This window comes from Anolis carolinensis, unplaced genomic scaffold (assembly GCF_035594765.1).
Source record: "Anolis carolinensis isolate JA03-04 unplaced genomic scaffold, rAnoCar3.1.pri scaffold_12, whole genome shotgun sequence".
NCBI lineage: Eukaryota > Metazoa > Chordata > Lepidosauria > Squamata > Dactyloidae > Anolis > Anolis carolinensis.
The window spans coordinates 766649-787926 of record NW_026943823.1 but is presented as its reverse complement, the minus strand read 5'-3'; the positions used below and the strand labels follow the sequence as shown (position 1 = coordinate 787926).

The following is a 21278-nucleotide window of genomic DNA, read 5'->3' as shown; positions in this document are numbered from 1 at the left end:
TTTGGACGACGAATCATTTTTCCTTTATATATAAGAAGTAAATATTAAACACCACTATTCTGAAGAAAGCTACAAACTTTTTTTTAATTTTTATATTTTTTTTCTTTTTTCTCTTTTTTTCTTCAACCTTTTTCCCCCCTACTTTCCTATACCCCAAATGTTCCTCCACTTTTTATGTAAAGAAAACTCTTTTTTATTTCAATAAAAATCATTTTAAAAAAGTAACAGGAACGGGCCCGATTTGGGGAAAAAGAAGAAGGAGAAGAAGGAGAAGAAGAAGGAGGAGGAGGAGAAGAAGGAGAAAAAGGAGAAAGAGAAGAAGAAGAAGAAGAAGAAGAAGAAGAAGAAGAAGAAGAAAGAGAAGAAGAAAAAGGAGAAGAAGGTGGCACAAAATAAGGGGGGAAAGGTATAACAATAACAACAATAACAATAATAATAATAAATAAAATTATGTATAAGTAGATAAAAGGGTGTAGTAGAGAGATATGTAGTAAAGTTGTAATGGGAAAAATCTAAAACTGATATGAAATATGTTTAAAGATGTTTTGATTTTTTTTACTGTCTGATTGTATACAACATGATATGTTTAAGATATTGTAAAATGAGGAAAATGTAAACTTATACGTTTTGATTGATAAATTAATTTTAAAAAAATTAAAAAAAGAAGGAGAAGGATGAGGAGGAGGAGGAGGAGAAGAAGGAGAAGATAAAGAAGAAGATGAAGGAGAAGAAGAAGGAGATGAAGGAGAAGAAGAAGAAGAAGAAGAAGGAGAAGAAGAAGGAGAAGAAGAAGGAGAAGAAGAAGGAGAAGGAGGAGAAGGAGAAGGAGGAGAAGGAGGAGGAGGAGAAGGAGGAGAAGAAGAAGGAGAAGAAGAAGGAGAAGAAGAAGGAGAAGAAGAAGGAGAAGGAGGAGAAGGAGAAGGAGGAGAAGGAGGAGGAGGAGAAGAAGAAGGAGAAGAAGGAGAAGGAGATGAAGGAGCAGGAGAAGGAGAAGGAGAAGAAGAAGAAGAAGAGGAGGAGGAGGAGGAAGAAGGAAAGGCCGACAGGAACACGGCGGCGAGAGGCAGCCTTGCTTTTCTCTTCCTCCCGTTTCCGACTCAAACGGAGCCAAATCTCCGAAAAAGACCCACGTCGTGTCCAATGCAACCAACAGAGTGGCAGACGTTGAAGACGCAACCGAAATCAACTCGACAGATTGATTGATTGGTGGTAAAAAGGAGACTTCATTGGATAGTCAGTTATACCGCAATACCGTCGGAGCCAAGCGGAAAAAAGCATTAGGAAGGCCTAAAGGAAATACTGGGGTGCATTGAATGAAGCCCCATCTGCACTGTGCTATAATGCACATTAACGGCACTGAAGTGGGTTTATATGGCCAGTGTGGACCCAGTTCAAGCTGCACTATACGGGACATTATAACGCAGTCCAAACGGAATTACCGCATATACTCGAATATAAGCCGGGGCACCTCATTATACCACAAAAAACTGGGAAAACATTGACTCAGGTATAAGCCGAGAATCATAAATTTCAGAAATAAAAATAGAAACCAATAAAATTACTGAATATACTCGAGTATAAGCCTAGTTTTTCAGCCCTTTCTTAAGACTGAAAAAAACCTCCTCGGCTTATACTCAGGCGAGGGTCCTGGTGGTCTTATATTCAGGTCGGCTTATACTCAAGTATATATGGTATATTTATTATTTTTCTCTATTGTTATTGGTATTGTTACATTTATTATTTTACTCTATTATTATTATTATTATTATTACAGTAGAGTCTCACTTATCCAACATAAACGGGCTGGCAGAACGTTGGTTAAGCGAATATCTTGGATAATAAGGAGGCATTAAGGAAAAGCCTATTAAACATCAAATTAGTTTATGATTTTACAAATTAAGCACCAAAACATCATGTTAGACAACGAATTTGACAGAAAAAGTAGTTCAATACACAATAATGCTATGTAGTAATTACTGTATTTACGAATTTAGCACCAAAATATCACAATGTATTGAAAGTATTGACTACAAAAATGCATTGGATAATCCAGAACGTTGGATAAGCGAGTGTTGGATAAGTGAGACTTATAAAATTACTTAATATACTCGAGTATAAGCCTAGTTTTTCAGCCCTTTTTTTAGGACTGAAAAGACCTCCTCGGCTTATATTCGGGCGAGGGTCCTGGTGGGCTTATATTCAGGTCAGCTTATACTCAAGTATATATGGTATATTTATTATTTTTCTCTATTATTATTATTATTATTATTATTATTATTATTATTATTATTATTATTACTATTACATTTATTTAACTCTGTTTTCTATGGCATGAAATTGAAACATAGTATGGATCTCATTCCTGAAACAATACGATTATCAATTTGGAACTGGATCCAAATACGAAAAGCAATGTCCTTGAATGGTTGACTTCGAAATCGACCAACTTAAGCAAAGTTGTAAATTACAACCTCATGAACCGGAGCTGTTGGTCAAAGGCTTATTATTTCCTTTCTTGTTTCCATTCACTTACTGCTGCAGGATATATACATATATATATATATATATATATATAGACACACAGAGAGAGAGAGAGAGCTAGAATTTCAATACAGATAAAAGCTCCGGAGAGCCCACATCGTCTCATTTATTTTAATTACGTTCCTTTTTCTTCTGCGTCTAATGCAGCATCAATCTTGCTCATAGCAACGGCTCGGAAATACTAAATAATATGGTAATGCACTCAAGTTGGAAGTAGAGAAAAGAATAATCCAAAAAGGATTAAAAATTCCAACATAAAAATGTGTCTCAATCAAGAGATACAAATGTGATGATGATGGTAATCATCATCATCATCATCATCATCATCATCATCAGATAGGGTTTGGATATCTATAGATTTAAAGGTCCTGCAACCCGAATGAAGAATTTTTTATTTTATTTTCCAAGGTAAGAATGTGTCTCAATCGAGCAATACAAATGTGATGATGATGATAACAAATTGGATTGGAATATCCATAGATTCGGGGGCCTTGCAACTGGAATGGGATTACCAAATACTTTTGGTTCCAATAACACTTCCTAATGCTTGCTGACTGAAAGGTCGGTGGTTCAAATCCAGGGAGTGGGGTGAGCTCCTGTTGTTAGCCCCAGCTTCTGCCAACCTATTTATTTACTGTATTTATATCCCACTTTTCTCAACTCCTGGGGGGGGGACTCAAGGTGGCTTACAAATGGCACTACATTGAACTTAGCAGTTCGAAAACATGCAAATGTGAGCAGATCAATAGGTACTGCTCCATAAGGTAACACTGGTACTCCATGCAGTCATGCCAATGGCCACGTGACCTTGGAGGTGTCTACAGACAACGCCGGCTCTTCAGCTTAGAAATGGAGATGAGCACCAACCCCCAGAGTCGGACACGACTGGACTTAACGTCAGGGGAAACCTTTACCTTTAATGCACAACGATGGGTGCGTCTACACCAGTGATTCCCAAAGTGGGTGATACCGCCCCCTGGTGGGCAGTGGAGCAATCCAGGGGGGCAGTGATAGCACCTATTAGGACATGGGGCGGGGCCAGAGGAGGGGCGGGGCCTCTTCCCAAGAGCCTGAGACAGGGCTGAGCATCTATACCTCTCCTGAGGCGCTTGTTGGGACACAGAGGGCGGGGCTAGGGGTGGGGGCGGGGCCTCTTCCCAAGAGCACAAGACAGGGCTGAGCTTCTATACTTCTCCTGAGAGGTCTTTTAGGACTAAAGGGTGGGGCTAGAGGCGGGGCCTCTTCCCAAGAGCACGAGACAGGGCTGAGCTTCTATATTTCTCCTGAGATGCCTTTTAGGACTAAAGGGCGGGGCTAGGGGTGGGGGAGGGGCCTCTTCCCAAGAGCCCGAGACAGGGCTGAGCCTCTATATTTCTCCTGAGAGGCCTTTTAGAACTGAAGGGCGGGGCTAGGGGTGGGGGAGGGGCCTCTTCCCAAGAGCCCGAGACAGGGCTGAGCCTCTATATTTCTCCTGAGAGGCCTTTTAGGACTAAAGGGCGGGGCTATGGGTGGGGGCGGGGCCTCTTCCCAAGAGCCTGAAACAGGGCTGAGCTTCTATATTTCTCCTGAGAGGCCTTTTAGGACTAAAGGGTGGGGCTAGGGGTGGGGGAGGGGCCTCTTCCCAAGAGCCCGAGACAGGGCTGAGCCTCTATATTTCTCCTGAGAGGCCTTTTAGGACTAAAGGGCGGGGCTATGGGTGGGGGCGGGGCCTCTTCCCAAGAGCCTGAAACAGGGCTGAGCTTCTATATTTCTCCTGAGAGGCCTTTTAGGACTAAAGGGTGGGGCTAGGGGTGGGGGAGGGGCCTCTTCCCAAGAGCCCGAGACAGGGCTGAGCCTCTATATTTCTCCTGAGAGGCCTTTTAGGACTAAAGGGCGGGGCTATGGGTGGGGGCGGGGCCTCTTCCCAAGAGCCTGAAACAGGGCTGAGCCTCTATATTTCTCCTGAGAGGCCTTTTAGGACTAAAGGGCGGGGCTATGGGTGGGGGCGGGGCCTCTTCCCAAGAGCCTGAAACAGGGCTGAGCTTCTATATTTCTCCTGAGAGGCCTTTTAGGACTAAAGGGTGGGGCTAGGGGTGGGGGAGGGGCCTCTTCCCAAGAGCCCGAGACAGGGCTGAGCCTCTATATTTCTCCTGAGAGGCCTTTTAGGACTAAAGGGCGGGGCTATGGGTGGGGGCGGGGCCTCTTCCCAAGAGCCTGAAACAGGGCTGAGCTTCTATATTTCTCCTGAGAGGCCTTTTAGGACTAAAGGGTGGGGCTAGGGGTGGGGGAGGGGCCTCTTCCCAAGAGCCCGAGACAGGGCTGAGCCTCTATATTTCTCCTGAGAGGCCTTTTAGGACTAAAGGGCGGGGCTATGGGTGGGGGCGGGGCCTCTTCCCAAGAGCCTGAAACAGGGCTGAGCTTCTATATTTCTCCTGAGAGGCCTTTTAGGACTAAAGGGTGGGGCTAGGGGTGGGGGAGGGGCCTCTTCCCAAGAGCCCGAGACAGGGCTGAGCCTCTATATTTCTCCTGAGAGGCCTTTTAGGACTAAAGGGCGGGGCTATGGGTGGGGGCGGGGCCTCTTCCCAAGAGCCTGAAACAGGGCTGAGCTTCTATATTTCTCCTGAGAGGCCTTTTAGGACTAAAGGGTGGGGCTAGGGGTGGGGGAGGGGCCTCTTCCCAAGAGCCCGAGACAGGGCTGAGCCTCTATATTTCTCCTGAGAGGCCTTTTAGGACTAAAGGGCGGGGCTATGGGTGGGGGCGGGGCCTCTTCCCAAGAGCCCGAGACAGGACTGAGCCTCTATATCTCCCCTGAGGCGCTTGTTAGAACACGGGGGCGGGGCATAGAGGTTCAGCCCCATCAGGCACTTGGGAAGAGGCCCCGCCCCCTCCTCTAGCCCCGCCCCTTGTGTCCTGGCAGGCGCCGCAGGACAGGGATAGAAGCTCAGCCCTGACTCAGAGCTTGTAGGCCAAATAAGTTTGGGAACCACTGATCTACACTGTTGGTTGTCTCCTCCTCCAGTTTCCAACTCAAATGGAGCCCAATCTCCCAAAAAGAGAGTTGCAGACATTGACGAAGCAACATAAATCAACCCGACCGGTTAACTGATGTCTGGTAAAAGCGGACTTCTCTGGGTCGGTAGTTATACCGCGATACCGTCGGAGCAAAGCGGAAAAGAACATTAGGAAAGCACAAAGCAAGTCCTGGGATGAGTGGAATGAAGCCCCGTGCCGCTTTGGAGTGCTGTGGATCAATGCTATGTGATCCTGGGAGTTGTAGTTCGCTAGCACTAAGCGGCTAAAGTGGGACCAAAACTGTATCAATTCTGCAGTGCAGACGTCCTTTGCGAGGATCCCAATCTCCGCCGTTGCCTAATGATGCTCGGAGCAAAAGCAACAACACAACGCTGATAAATGAAAGAAAACATTGAGGCGCCCACTCGGAAAAGATCGCCATCTCGTTTACAAGAGTATAATTAACAAATCAACAAAGGAGGAGGAGGAGGAACAGGAATGAGATGAAGAGATATCGCAAAGCAGCGGCGGCGACACAAGAGGCTTCTAATCTGCCCACCTAGATGACCTCTCGGCATCTCCTCCGTCTTGCATTCATTTAAAGGGAACTCCTCCCAAAAGCACAGTTAAATTTAGCAGCTGGTTCTTTCAATCTCCCTCCGTCCCTTCCTTCTTTCTTTCTTTCCTTCTTCTCTCTTTGAAGCACCAAGGAGCCCGTTCCCTATTATCTGCCTGCAAGGAACGGCCCCGGGTGAATCATGGGCAGGCCTTGGTCGGAACAGACATTGCGGTCCCCGGAGAAAGCATTTCAAGGGAAGTACAGAAATGCAATCACAATTGCAAAAAAAAAAAAACCATAATGCCGAGATAAAAGAAAGAAAGGAGCCCAGGTGGGCTCGGATTCCAATCCCTGGTTCCGTTCGCTGCAATTGACCCGCAATTGAACTCTCCAAAGAGACGTCTTCACAAACCTATGCAGAAAATGGTGCAAGACGTCCTCCAAAATGCAGAGCCTGGGAGAGTTTGCTTTCGTTTCCAAACGTTCTCATATTATTATTATATATATATATATATATATATATATATATATATATATATAAAAGGGTAATGAAATGTCGGCCTAGGACAAAACAACAAAACTACACATCCCAGAAACACTAAACTTGGCAGCACAACCCCTCATCCATGCCTCTACGTTCATACAAAAAAAAAGAAAAGAAAAATAAAGTCCTAATTAGAGGGAGAGGAAGAATTGTTTTTATCCAGTTGCTGCCATTTAGAAGGCTAAGCTCCGCCCGCTAAGCTCCTAGCAACCCACTCAGCCCAGGGGACAGGCAGAGTTAGGCCTCACTTAGGCCTCTTCCACATTACCTATAAAATACAGATTATCTGCCTCTACGGTCATACAACAAAAAGCTCCAGCTACTCCAGAAAACGGCCAGGCTTTGAGACTGCAAGGCTATTCACTGCTATTCCATCTGGCCAACAAACGATTCCCATAAGCCACAGCAACGCTATCTATATATATAAAAGGGTAATGAAATGTCGGCCTAGGACAAAACAACAAAACTACACATCCCAGAAACACTAAACTTGGCAGCACAACCCCTCATCCACGCCTCTACGTTCATACAACAAAAAGAAAAGAAAAATAAAGTCCTAATTAGAGGGAGAGGAAGAATTGTTTTTATCCAATTGCTACCAGTTAAAAAGCTAAGCTCCTAGCAACCCACTCAGCCCAGGGGACAGGCAGAGTTAGGCCTCACTTTGGCCTCTTCCACACTGCCTATAAAAAACAGATTATCTTATTTTAACTGGATTATATAGCAGTGTAGACTCAAGGTCCATCCACACAGCTATATAACCTATTTATAATGGACTTAATGTCAGGGGAAAACCTTGACCCTTGACCTTAACTACCACCAATTCCTCAATACTTTATTTCCCAGACCACCAGACTTTGCCACAGCAACGCGTGGCCGGGCACAGCTAGTGTGTGTGTGTGTGTGTGTTTCCCCCCCTCCTAACCGGGAGCCTAGCAGCGGACAATTATTATTCCAAGCGTACAATGTGGCTCATTGAGTCTAATTATAAGGCTTGATGCGATGACATCCCATTCTAATTTATTGAATTGCGTTGAGGATACCGGTTTCGTTCCTTCTCTTTGGCCGCACAAAAGAAATATTGTTGTGGCTCCAAAGGAATGGCTTCTGCCCGAGTTATTTGCTGAAGAGAAGGGACCGTATTCCTCAACCAGAAACTCCGACCTTTCTCCGGTTGGGAGTAAATCAAGAGCCAAGCACTTGAAGTCCAATTACAAATGTCTTCCTAAGAGATTGTTGTTATTTTGCAACAAGGGAAGGACCACACACACGAAACCGTCTCACAATCCTGCATCCTTCAATGGGTTCCCTCTACTATGTCTAGTAGAGAAGACACAACGAAACAAGGCTCAAGGTGTGCAAATTCTGCATTTGTTTTGGCTCAGGTCTTTCCATCCGATCCGCCCAAGGGTGCGTCTACACTGTAGACTTAATGAGGCTTGACACCGCTTTCCTTGGCTACATGAGATGTCCACAAAATGCAGTCTGAACTTCATCGAACCGGATTCTATGAGTCCACTTTAATGTGCATTATAATGTCAGTGTAGATGGAGCCCCATATAATGCACTGAGCTGAATTATATGTGTTTCCAATGACCATTTAATGCAGTTCTGAACTTCATTGTAGGGCAGTGTAGACAGGGCTGTTTCCATTGCTTATTGCTGTGGGGATCTTGAGACATTATTATTATTATCATCATCATTATTATTATTACATTTATACCCCACTTTATCTCTCTTGAAGGAGACTCAAAGCAGCTATGTATCTATTATTATTATTATTATTATTATTATTATTATTATTACATTTATAGCCCACTTCATCTCTCCCAAAGGAGACTCAAAGCGGCTATATATCCATTATTATTATTATTATTACATTTATACCCCACTTTATCTCTCCCAAAGGAGACTCAAAGCGGCTATATATCCATTATTATTATTATTATTATTATTATTATTATTATTATTATCATTATTACATTACATTTACACCCCACTTTATCTCTCCCAAAGGAGACTCAAAGAGGCTATGTATCCATTATTATTATTATTATTATTATTATTATTATTATTATTATTATTACATTACATTTACACCCCACTTTATCTCTCCCAAAGGAGACTCAAAGCGGCTATGTATCCATTATTATTATTATTATTATTATTATTATTATTATTATTATTATTACATTTATGCCCCACTTTATCTCTCCCAAAGGAGACTCAAAGCGGCTATATATCCATTATTATTATTATTATTATTATTATTATTATTATTATGATCATCATCATCATCATTATTATATTACATTTACACCCCACTTTATCTCTCCCAAAGGAGACTCAAAGTGGCTATGTATCCATTATTATTATTATTATTATTATTACATTTATGCCCCACTTTATCTCTCTTGAAGGAGACTCAAGGCATCTATTCATCCATTATTATTATTATTATTATTATTATTATTATTATTATTATTATTATTACATTTATACCCCACCTTATCTCTCCCAAAGGAGACTCAAAGTGGCTATGTATACATTATTATTATTATTATTATTATTATTATTATTATTATTATTATTATTATTATTATTTACACCCCTCTTTATCTCTTCCGAAGGAGACTCAAAGCAGCTGAACATAAAAGCATCAGCATACAATTGAAAATATACAAACATGCAAACATTAAAACAGGATTAAATACAAACAGTGTATTTGTAAAGCTACACCTCCTAACCACGATTTCATAGCCTTGAGCCATGGCAGTTAAAGGGGTGTTAAACTGCATTAAATCCACACTGTAGATGCACTTAGATCGAAATGCAATGGACGACGCAACTACTCCAAAAGCCTTTCCTTCAACTTTCCAGGTCTGATCCTGATATGAATCCACCCAAAGCTAAATGCAAAAAATATGGAACCCATTTGATCAAATGCACATCACAGGTTGTTGTTGTGAAAACTACATACAACACACAACTATAGGGTGGATTAAGTTCTGTGAATTTAATGCCTTTCTTTGTTTCTCGCAATCACGCAGCCACCAAAGGTTGGGCGACATCAAAACTGGATTAAGAAAAGGAGAGAGAAGAGTGAGTAGAACCATAATCTACGAGGGTTGAATGAAAAGTAATGCCTCCACCTTCGTAACTCCTCAAGAGATGGCAGTCCTGGTCTGCGGCAGATCCTGGCTTGTTCTGTAGACTCTCCTCTACAGTTAGTTCCATTTGGCGGGAAGCCTTAGCATTAAACGGTTGTGTTGTTAAAGTGCGAAGTATGGAACCCTGTGCAGATGGTCGGTCAATGAGACTTAAGCAACGTGCAGTCACTGAATTCTTGACAGCAGAAGGAGACTCATGAGAGAATGCAAGCTGCTTCTGGTGATTGTGTGGATGTGAGTCCTGTGCGTCATTGGGCGAGTAAGTTTAAAGATGTTGAGGTGGGAACATCTGACTTGCGTGACAGACATAGAGTTGGACGTCCTGTGACAACAACCACTTAGTTTCACAAGCAAAAGGTGGACAGACTGATTCAGAATGATCGTCGTAAAGCAGGACTGCCATCTGTTGAGGAGTTACGAAGGTGGAGGCATTACTTTTCATTCAACCCTTGTACTTTTGAAAGGAGCGTTGCTTTGAATCCCGACTGCAAACAGGCTACACTTAAGAGAAGGACAGAAATGCAACCCAAGGACAGAAACAACAACAACAACAACAATGCTTCTCGGCCTTCTCGGATCAATGTTATCATCTGAAACAAGATCTGCTGCTCCATTTTGAGACCCAACGCGCCTGTTATAAAACCAATAAATGAGGAAAACGGCATGTGATAGTTTGGAGGTATGTTCACTTAAGGGGAAATACTCCATCATAAATCTTTCAAAGTTCTGCCGGGTCCATTGACGTCAATGTGAGACTTTGCTTTGGATTCCGCGGAGGGCTGAACGAGGCCCAAGGAAGGAGAGTCAAATGCGCCGCTGGGAAAAGAGGAAAAACCACTGGGGTTAATCTGATCTTCAAGGTGGTTAGATGACATTTCCATCCTTTCCGAAACCGGCGCTGGGAGACCAATAATGTGCCTCGAGGCATTGCGCTCCGCTCCGCTCGCAATTTAAGTGCTTCGGGTATCGAGATCCATTTACGCCGTTAAAGGCTCTCTCTTTCTCTCTCTCTAAGTCTTGACAAGCGGCGGAAAAAGTGCCGTTTTGCTGCTTTATGGTTCCCTTCGTCAGCACCAACAAATAGTAATGCACCTGAGTGTGCAAACCACAATCAGGAAATGTGCAAATCCAACAAAATGTTAACACTCAGCACTCGATGTGTCCACGGACGCCTTCTTTCTTCGACAAAATAGCGACGCGTTTTCCAGCTCGGGATGTCACAGAATGATACTTTCCTCCCAGCATCTCCACGCAATTGTGCTTGTTGTCGTTACTGACTTAGCAAGGACTTGAAATGTGCTACAAACACCATCCCTTACCTGTTACAGGCACAGAGTGGTGCCAAATAAGAGACCTCGCAACGTTGGAAATCACAAACTAGTTCGCCTTTTGCAATGCCGTAAAAGAGAGAAAATGGCGGATGTTCGGAAGAGAGAGATACGAAGCAAGATGGCCGGAAGAGAGAGACACAAAGGAAACCTTTTGCCAAGAAAGAGGCATCGCTTGAACTCATAATTTTTCAGACATTTGTCTCGAAGGTCACAACGGAGTGACTCCAAACTCAGTCTCTTTTAGGCCTGTCTATGGCTTCTAGTTGGCTCTGTTGATATCTATATCTATAAAAGAGTGATGGCATCACGGCGACCCACAAAACAACAAAACTACAGGCCCCCAACCTCGAAATTTGACAACACAACCCATCATCCACGCCTCTAGGTTGATACAACAAAAAGAAAAGAAAAATAAAGTCCTAATTAGAGAGAGAGGAATAATTGCTTTTATCCAATTGCTGCCAGTTAGAAGGCTAAGCTCCTCCAACTTGGGTCTCCTAGCAACCCAGTAAAAAATAATAAAAAAACACTAAAAATTAATACAAGAAAATACTATAATAACAGAAAATAACTAAAAATAATACAAGAAAATAATAAAATATAATAAATAAAAATATAACTTACAATAAAATTAATAAAAAATTGCAAATAACGTCAAATAAAAATTACACAACAATTTTTAACCAATACCACCACCACTTTGCCACAGCAACGCGTGGCCGGGCACAGCTAGTGATGTTATAAACAGGGCGTGATCTATTAATAACAGCGTAGTATTTTACTTGGTTATATTAGTATATCTTATACATTATGACAAATAAGGATGGTAAGACTGCCTCTGCAACATCTTGGTGGAGTTGTTGAATTTGCAAGTTCCATCAAACTACCAACGCAATATCCCTTGCTATGGAGATCAATATGTATTAATTATCATCAACAACGACTAAACAACAACAATAGTAGACCTCCACCTATCACTGTGCTCGGACCCTACATTAAAGTTCGCTTTTAATTATTCTGATTTTATCTGCTTGGATTTTAATTTATTGTTCATTATATTATTTTGTTTATTGTTGAAATGTTTTAAGTTTTTGTCAAATATGTTTTGTCATTGTTGGGCTTGTCCCTGTTGTGAGCTGCCCCGAGTCCCTTCAGGGAGGTGGGGCGGGATATACAAATAAAGATTATTATTATTATTATTATTATTATTATTATTATTATTATTGCCCCGATAAACAGTCAACCAAAAGGTGCGGATTTCAGCAGCTTTTAATATACAGTAGAGTCTCGCTTATCCAACGTTCTGGATTATCCAATGCAGTCAGCTTCCCACCCGGATCCACAGCTGTTTCTCTAGGCAGCAAGGACTGAACTTTTTACAGATTTCATTTCCGACAATATTGTTACTCTGAGTTCATTTTATGCAATTCTATCTTTATTTGCAATTACTTTTTAGTAGTCAATGTTTTTGAGGTCCATGTTTTCAATACATTGCGATGTTTTGGTGCCAAACTCAAACACAATTATTACTATACACGTTACTATGTACTGAACTGCGTTTTCTGTCGATTTGTCGCAAAACATGATGTTTTTGTGCATAATTTGTAAAATCATAATATAATCTGACGTTCAATAGGCTTTTCCTTAATACAGTAGAGTCTCACTTATCCAACATAAACGGGCCGGCAGAATGTTGGATAAGCGAATATGTTGGATAATAAGGAGAGATTAAGGAGAAGCCTATTAGACATCAAATTAAGTTATGATTTTACAAATTAAGCACCAAAACATCATGTTATACAACAAATTTGACAGAAAAAGTAGTTCAATACACAGTAATGCTATGTAGTAATTACTGTATTTACGAATTTAGCACCAAAATATCACGATGTATTGAAAACATTGACTACAAAAATGCGTTGGATAATCCAGAACGTTGGAGAAGTGAGACTCTACTGTACTGTTTTTGTAGTCCATGTTTTCAATACATTGCGATGTTTTGGTGCTAAACTCATAAACGCAATAATTACTATATAACATTACCATGTACTGAATTGCGTTTTCTGTCAATTTGCCGCGAAACATGATGTTTTGGTGCATAATTTGTAAAATCATAATATAATCTGACGTTCAATTGGCTTTTTCCTTAATCCCTCCTTATTCCTTAGTCTCCTGTTTTAATATTGTATGTTTTTTGTATGCTTTTTGCTGATTTTAACGATTGTTTTATTGCTATTGATGTTTTACTGGTATAATTGTTTTATAGTCATGCTATTGATATTGTCTTATCGGGCTTGGCCCCATGTAAGCTGCCCCGAGTCCCTTCGGGGAGATGGGGCGGGGTATAAAAATAAAGTTGTTATTATTATTATTATTATTATTATTATTATTATCCAACATTTTCGCTTATCCAACGTTCTGCCGGCCCGTTTATGTTGGATAAGCGAGACTCTACTATATATTAAAAGGCATACAAAGAGGCTACGATGTGTTGTTGCCATTGCCAGCAGTGGCAAAAATACCTTTACGTGTCCTAAGGGCAGACCCGGTTCCAACTTGGAATAGGTTTAGTAGGAAAAAAAAGCTCTATGCGAAACAGTGAGATTCTCAATTTTTTGAAAAAAGAAGTGTTCCGTGGAGGCCATTCTTCTTCCCTTCAACAGGTTCCTGAGTGGAAGCCGCTTGCAGTCCTGATATTGAGATTGTGGGGAAAATATCCGTCCAAGCCGTTTCCATTATCCTGCCCGCTGGCAGTTACTACCTGGATTATGATCAGGGAGGAGAGATCCCTAGAATACTCTCCAAAGCTCAGGTGGGGTTTTTGTTTTGTTCTTTTCAAAAATAATACAACCAATCTGGGATGGCGGGGGAAAAACTAAATATGAGGAGATGTTTTTCAATCTTTTTTAACTTGCGGCAACTTGTTGAAAGCATTCAAAAGGGACATGGGAAATTAAATTATATAAATTAGGACTGGGTGTCCATTTGGAGACACAGCCACTTCTTTCAAACGGCTTTTTTTCTTGTTAAGATAAATGAATCTGTTGCACTTTATTTATTTATGAATTTACAACTCATAATGTGCACTTTGCTTATCCACTATTGCAACCTCATTGTTTTTAATTTGATGTTTTAATACTGTGTTTCTGTTTTTTTCGGTTATTGTGTGTATATTATTATTGGTTTTGTTATTGTTCTTTGATGTTTCATATTTTGTCATTGTTTTGTATCTGATTTTGCTGTAAGCCGCCCCGAGTCCCCTTCGGGGGAGATGGAGGCGGGATATAAATAAACTTATTATTATTATTATTATTATTATTATTATTATTTTATGACACAGCAAACAAGATAGACATGCTGGATTTCGTATCACAAAATCACAAGTCGAACACTTCCCAAGTGTCTAGGACTGTGTGATGTATTTTCGGATAATAATAATAATAATAATAATAATAACCCGAAAATACATCACACAGTCCTAGACATTTGGGAAGTGTTCGACTTGTGGTTTTGTGAAACGAAATCCAGCATGACTATCTTGTTTGCTGCGTCATACAACGTCGTTGTGTCAATAATAATAATTATTATTATTATTAAAATAGGAAACAAACACCCTCCCAAAACAGCTTTCCCCTTCTGTCCTTAATTCCTAGCCTAACATTGTTATGTCTTGGAAACTGTTAAGATAAATATAGTTTTTGTTTTGCACCTGAACCGAGTTACGTTTTTGGAACGGATGGGCTTCTTTCGCTCTTGGAAACTGTAGCAAAGCCCAAACCTTTGGGTTTGTTTTGCTGTTGCTTTAATATTGTTTACACACCATCTGCTAGCAAGAAACAACGTCTTTTTCCATGCATTTAAAAGCAAGGTTTGGTCTCCTTTACATTAATATGGCAAAACCATATTTCTATGGAGAAGTCAGTCGAAAGGGTCTCTTCTCAAAGAAAAGACTATAATCACATTTATTGCAAAGTTGGGCATCCAAATGATCTATTACTGCCAATCAAGCGGTCTTTGGAGTCTTTTGCTCGAGAGACAGAAATCTGGGGAAACACTCATTGCAGGAAGCTTTAATTAAATATATGCACTCTTAATTCATTACACGAAGCCATCAAATCCCAGCAGGGAATATATTATATCTCTATCCATATTTATTAATACAGATTTAGCTCCACCTCGGGTTACTCTCGCCGCTTCCCGAAACACGAAGGAAAAATTAGATAGGTTTCTTTTAGAAGTTTCAGAACCCCCCCCCCCGGCCATTAAGAGGCTGCCTTTTGATATCTAAAAAAAGCAACGTGCACTCGGCCCGCTGAAACCCGAACCCGCGGCTCCCATCTCTCTAACGGTCTCGCAAAATCACTTCCCAATGTTTCTGATTTTAGGATGGAAATTCTGGCTCAGCTCCCTTCCTTAATGACTCACCCAAAGTTGGCCAAAGATGTCGAGCAAAGCAAACAAACTCCAAGCTCAGACAGAGACGCATTTCGGCAGCCGAACCAAACCGGGATCCTAAAGCGCGGCTGAAAACTCAAGAAATTGGGAACAACAAACCCACACTGCAAGAACTCGGATCCTCCTGTTTGGGGCCAAATCATGCACCGAAAGCGGGGACATGGTGACCTATAATTTTTGGAGTTTTCACTCCCGCTGGAAAATCCAAAGCCAAGTGCATTACGTCCAAGCAAGTGAAAGGGAGTGACAGAGACAGTTCTCCAAAATATTCAGTTTTAGGATAGATTTGCAGGACGCATATTGGCACATGCCAATCAAGGAATCCGTCCTCCAAAATACAATCCCCTGCTGCGAAAGGGAAAGCTGTTGCCGCCAAAATAAAGAAGGGAGAAAGGAAGACAAAACTTTCACTGTGCCAAAGAGATCCCAATGACGTCTACAAGCATGAAGTTTATGGCTTTAATAAAAGCACAGATAATTGACACCAGCCACGGGAAGGAAGAAAAGGAAGAAGGGCCAAACCCAGAAGATCCACCTGTTGCAAATATAAAAGGCCTTTCCCTCGGCTCCCTTCTGCCTCCTAATAAACTGCATGTGAAGGTCCTACGCTGCCAGGTAGTAGACTATGTGCAACAGAAAACTCTCCCAAAAATTAGTAATCTGTCAGATGGTAAATTGCAAATGTACGCAAATGTATTAAAGTGCCTGGTGTTAAACTATACGCAAACAAAATATAAGCAAAGGTAGCCGACTGCCCAGTGCCCAACGGTATACAAAGGCACATCAAACTGCCTGGTTGTAAATTGCTAGAGCAAATGGTATGCAAAAGTAATAATGGAATGCAAAAGTAAACAGTACACAAAGGTAGTCGACTCCCTGGTAGCAAACTGCAAAAGTAAGTCTAAAGTCAATGTAGTAAACTGCCCAGTAGTGACTTGTATGCAAAAGTAAACAGTACATAAAGGTAGTCAACTCTCTGGTAGCAAACGGTATGCAAAAGTAAACCATACTCAAAAGTAGTAAATTGCCTGATAGCAAACTGCCTAGTAATTAACTGTATACATAAGTATGCAAAGGTAGCAAACTGCCTAGTAGTGAACTCTATGCAAAAGTAAACAGTACACAAAGGTAGTAAGTTGTCTGGTAGCAAATTGTATGGAAAAGTAAACTGTACGCAAAAGTAGTAAACAGCCTAGGAGCAAACTGCCTAGTAGTAAACTATAGACATAAGTAAACAGTACACAAAGGTAATAAGTTGTCTGGTAGCAAACTATATGCAAAAATAAACTGTATGCAAAAGTAGTAAACAGCCTAGGAGCAAACTGCCTAGTAGTGAACTGTATGCAAAAGTGAACAGTACACAAAGGTAGTAAGTTGTCTGCTAGCAAACTAAATGCAAAAGTAAACCGTATGCAAAAGTAGTAAACAGCCTAGGAGCAAACTGCCTAGTACCCTGTTTCCCCGAAAATAAGACATCCCCAGAAAATAAGACCTAGCAGAGGTTTTGCTGAATTCCTAAATATAAGGCCTCCCCCGAAAGTAAGACCTAGCAAAGTTTTTGTTTGGAAGCATGCTCGGCACCCGCCAAACAAAACACCAGAGCATGCAAGATTAGTAAATGTACATACAAGTTGTACATGGAAATAATGGTAATAACAAGAAATTTTTGACAGGAGTCACATTTTGTCTGGTTTGGTTATGTTGGTTTGTGATGAAAACTACTGTACAGTATATAATAAATGTTCATTTTTTTGTTCAACAATAAATGTGAATTCTTCTTCATGGAAAAAATAAGACATCCCCTGAAAATAAGACCTAGCAAAAAATAATATAAGACACTGTCTTATTTTCGGGGAAACACGGTAGTGAACTGTAGACATAAGTACTCTGTATGCAAAGGTAGCAAACTGCCTAGTAGTGAAGACATAAGTACTCTGTATGCAAAGGTAGCAAACTGCCTAGTAGTGAACTGTATGCAAAAGTAAACAGTACACAAAGGTAGTAAACTGCCGGACAGTAAAGTGGTAGTAAACTATGATCAAAGTATGAGTAAGGACATTTGATAGCAGTGGAAGGTGGGGGTCCCGGCCGCAGGTCCTTACCTCATCTCCCCGTAGGCTCCGGGGTAGCGGTCCATCCAGGGCCCCAGCTCGGTCTTGATGCACCCGGGGGCTCCAGCGGTGGGGGCTCCGAAGGGCATGCGTCCCACCAGGGCCCCGGGGCCCGAGTACCACACTTCGGGGGGCACCTCCCCGGCCCCGGCTCCTCCTCCTCCTCCTTCGGGGGGCCCTTGGCTTCCTCGGGGGTATCCGAAGGGGGGCCCCATGGAGGGGGGCTGCCCCTCCACGTACAGCTGGGGGTCCTCGGTGGGGGCGAAGAAGGGGTGCCAGGCGGGCGGGGCCCCCGCGTAGTGGGGCGCCATCTCCGAAGCGGGGCCCCCTCGGCGGCCCCATGCCCCAAAGGGGCCCTCGATGGGCTCCTCCAGCTTGATGCTGCGCCCCTGAAAGGCGGCGGCGGAGGAGGAGGCCAAAGCCATGTGGAGGTTGAAGTAGTCGCGGCTGGTGCAGGCGGGGAGCTCCTCCATCTCGGGGGCCACCTTGTAGAGGCTGAGGGGCCCCGGCAGGTCCAGGGCCAGAGCGGGGCCCCCGGCGGAGCCGCCTCCTTCTCCTCCTCCTCCTCCTCCTCCCGCTTCCTCCTGCTGCTCCACGATCTTGCACGTGGCGAGGGGCCTGGCGGGGGCCAAGGCGAACATGCAGTCCCCGCGAGGGGCCCCCGATTCAGCACTGGGGCCGGCGGACACCGCGTCCAGGGCCTCCACCCCCAGCCCCATGGAGGCCGAGACCGCCTTGCAGAGCTCCTTGGCCGTCTCCCCCAGGAAGTCGCCCTTCTCCGGGGTGGGGGGTGGGTCCCCGGCGCCCGAGGGGCCCTCGCCCAGGAGGGCCGCGCAGCTCAGCAGAGGGGCCTCCGAGGGGGAGGGGAAGGGCGAGGCGGGCTCGGCAGGGGGGGTCCTCCCCGGGCAGGGGCTTGTGGGGCCCCGAGGGGGGGCTGCGGGGCTCCTCCAGGGCCAGGAAGGACGGAGAGGGCTGCGCTTGCGACGGCGGCGGCGGCTGCGGCACGTGGTGCTGGTGGTGGTGGTGCTGGCGAGGGCTGGGCAGGTCCACCGGGGGGCTCTGGAAGGCCTCGCGGACGCTCTGGAAGAGGCTCTGGAAGGCCCCACGGAAGGTCTTGCTGGGGGGGGCGGCCGTAGACCCGGCCCAGGGCCCCCACGTGGACCTCCATGGGGAAAGAAGGAGGGAAGGAAGGAAGGAAGGAAGGAAGGAGAGAAAAAGGGCTGAAAGAAGAAGGAAGGAAGGAAGGAAGGAAGAATAAGGAAAGAAGGAAAGCTGAAAGAATAAGGAAGAAAGGAAGGAAGGAAGGAAGGAAGGCTGAAAGTGGAAGGAAGGAAGGAAGGAAGGATGGAAGAATAAAGAAGGAAGGAAGGAAGGAAGGGGTGGAGGAAAGAAGGAATGGAGGAGGGAAGCGAGTGACCAGACGGAAGGAAGCAAAGAGGCAGAAGAAGGGATGGATGTAGAAGGAAGGAGGCAAAAGAGGGATGGAGTGAGTCCGAAGGGAAAGGAAGAAGGAGACAAGAAGGAAAGGTGAGGGGAAAGAAGGACAGAAGGAAACAGAAGAAGGGATGGAAGAAGAGAAAAGGAAGTGAAAGAGCGATAAGGAAAATCAGAGGAAGAAGAAGAGGAGAAGGAAAGAAGGACAGAAGGAAACAGAAGAAGGGATGGAAGAATTTATTATTATTATTATTATTATTATTATTATTATTATTATTATTATTATTATTAAGAAGAGGGAGGGAAGTAAAAGAGCGATAAGGCAAATCAGAGGAGGAAGGAAAGACCGAAATGGGATGGAGAAGAAAAGAGGCAAAGTCAGAGGGAGAAAGCAAACTGGAACCAGGAAGGAAAAAGAGAAAGAAGGAAGGAAAGAAGAGGAAGAAAAAGGAAAGGAGGAAAAAGAGTGGGAAAGGCAAGAGGGAATCACGAAGCAGAGGAGAAAGAAGGAAGGAAGGAAAAGAAAGGGAAAGAGAAGAAGGGGAAAGAGAGAGGGAAGGAGGAAGGAGAGGAGGCAGAAGGAAGCGGAAAGAAGGGAGGAAGAGGGGGAAGGAGAGAGAGGAGGAAAAAAGAGCAACGGGGAGGGAAAGAAGGAGTGCGGGAGGAAGAGTAAAAGAGGGAGGAGAGGAAGAGGGAAGGAAGGAGGAAGCAAACAGGAGTCGGAAGGAAAGAAAGAAAGAAAGAAAGGGAAAGAGAAAGAGACGGAGGAAGAAGGCGGGCAGGCGGGAGAAGGGAGGGGAGCGTGGAGCTGCCTCCGAGTCGGTAAGCCCTGGAGGAAGGAGGAAGAGAAGGAGGAAGAGGAGGAGGAGGAGGAAGAGGAGCAAGCCTTGCCTGGGAGACGCGGAGGAGCCTGGGCGAGGAGCGCGCTGCCCGTGCCTGCCTTCCTTGCTCTGCCTCTCGGCCTCTCCTCCGCCTCCTTCCTGGGGCTTCTCCTCCTTCTCTCGGGGGCGGACCCAGCGGAGCCTCCCCTCGGAGGAGGGACCGAGCCCTCCGCCCAGCGCCGCCCCTCCCTCCCCCTCCCTCCCTCCCTCCTCCTCTTCCTCTTCTCCGCTCCCTTCTTCCCAAAGCCGACTCCGGCCGCGCGCCTTCCTTCTGCCTCAGCCTTGCGGGTTGGAGGCTTTGGCCCTCATGCACACACACATGCAAGTCCCGCCTGCACCGGGGAAGCTCAGCAGGGCCGGCCCTGGTTGGGGTTTGGGTGGGAGACCCTGCCAAGGGGAAGGAGGGGACAACTTCATATTAAGAAATAGGAAGAGGACTCACGCTCTCCCACCAAAAGCTCCATCTGATCCTGGTTGCAGACTTTGGCACTCATACATACATACACATGCAAGTCCTGCCTGCACTGGGGAAGCTCAGCAGGGCCGGCCCTGGTTGGGATTTGGGTGGGAGGCCATGCCAATAGGGATAGGAAGAGGACCCATGTTCTCCCACCAAAAGCTCCATCTGATCTTGGCAGCAGACTTTGGCACTCATGCATACATACACATGCAAGTCCTGCCTGCACCGGGGTAGCTAAGCAGGGCCAGCCCTGGTTGGGATTTGGGTGGGAGACCGTGCCAATAGGGATAGGAAGGGGACCCATGCTCTCCCACCAAAAGCTCCATCTGATGCTGGCTGCAGACTTTGACACTCATATACACACACATACAGACAAGTCCTGCCTGCACTGGGGAAGCTCAGCAGGGCCGGCCCTGGTTGGGATTTGGGTGGGAGACCGTGCCAAGGGAAGAAGTGGGCAACCTTGTATTAGGAAATAGGGATAGGAAGAGGATCCAAGCGCTATGTGTTGTCCAAGGCTATCATGGCCGGAATCAACTGTTTTGCTGTGAGTTTTCCGGGCTGTCTGGCCATGTTATTTTGTAATGGATATTATTATTTATTGTATTGCTTATTGTATTGTGATGTTCTGTTCTTTTATATGCTGTTTACATTGTATTGTTTTGGGCATGGCTCCATGTAAGCCGCCCCGAGTGTCCGTTGAGGAGATGGTGGCGGGGTATAAATAAAGTTTTATTATTATTATTATTATTATTATGTTCCAGAAGCAGCATTCTCTCCTGACGTTTTGCCCACATCTAT

The 21278-nt window shown here is 44.2% G+C and overlaps 1 protein-coding gene across 1 annotated transcript in view; it reads right to left on the bottom strand.

The window, feature by feature from the left end:
• The window catches only part of ar (androgen receptor), a 132281-nt gene extending 113272 nt beyond the window's left edge, over positions 1-19009 (bottom strand). Inside the window, 5 exon segments of the mRNA XM_062964036.1 lie at positions 17694-18084; positions 18087-18118; positions 18120-18576; positions 18578-18827; positions 18829-19009. Of these exon segments, the coding sequence (XP_062820106.1) occupies positions 17694-18084; positions 18087-18118; positions 18120-18576; positions 18578-18827; positions 18829-18870 (1172 nt within the window). The 5' untranslated portion in view covers positions 18871-19009.
• Between the last annotated feature and the right edge of the window lie 2269 nt (positions 19010-21278).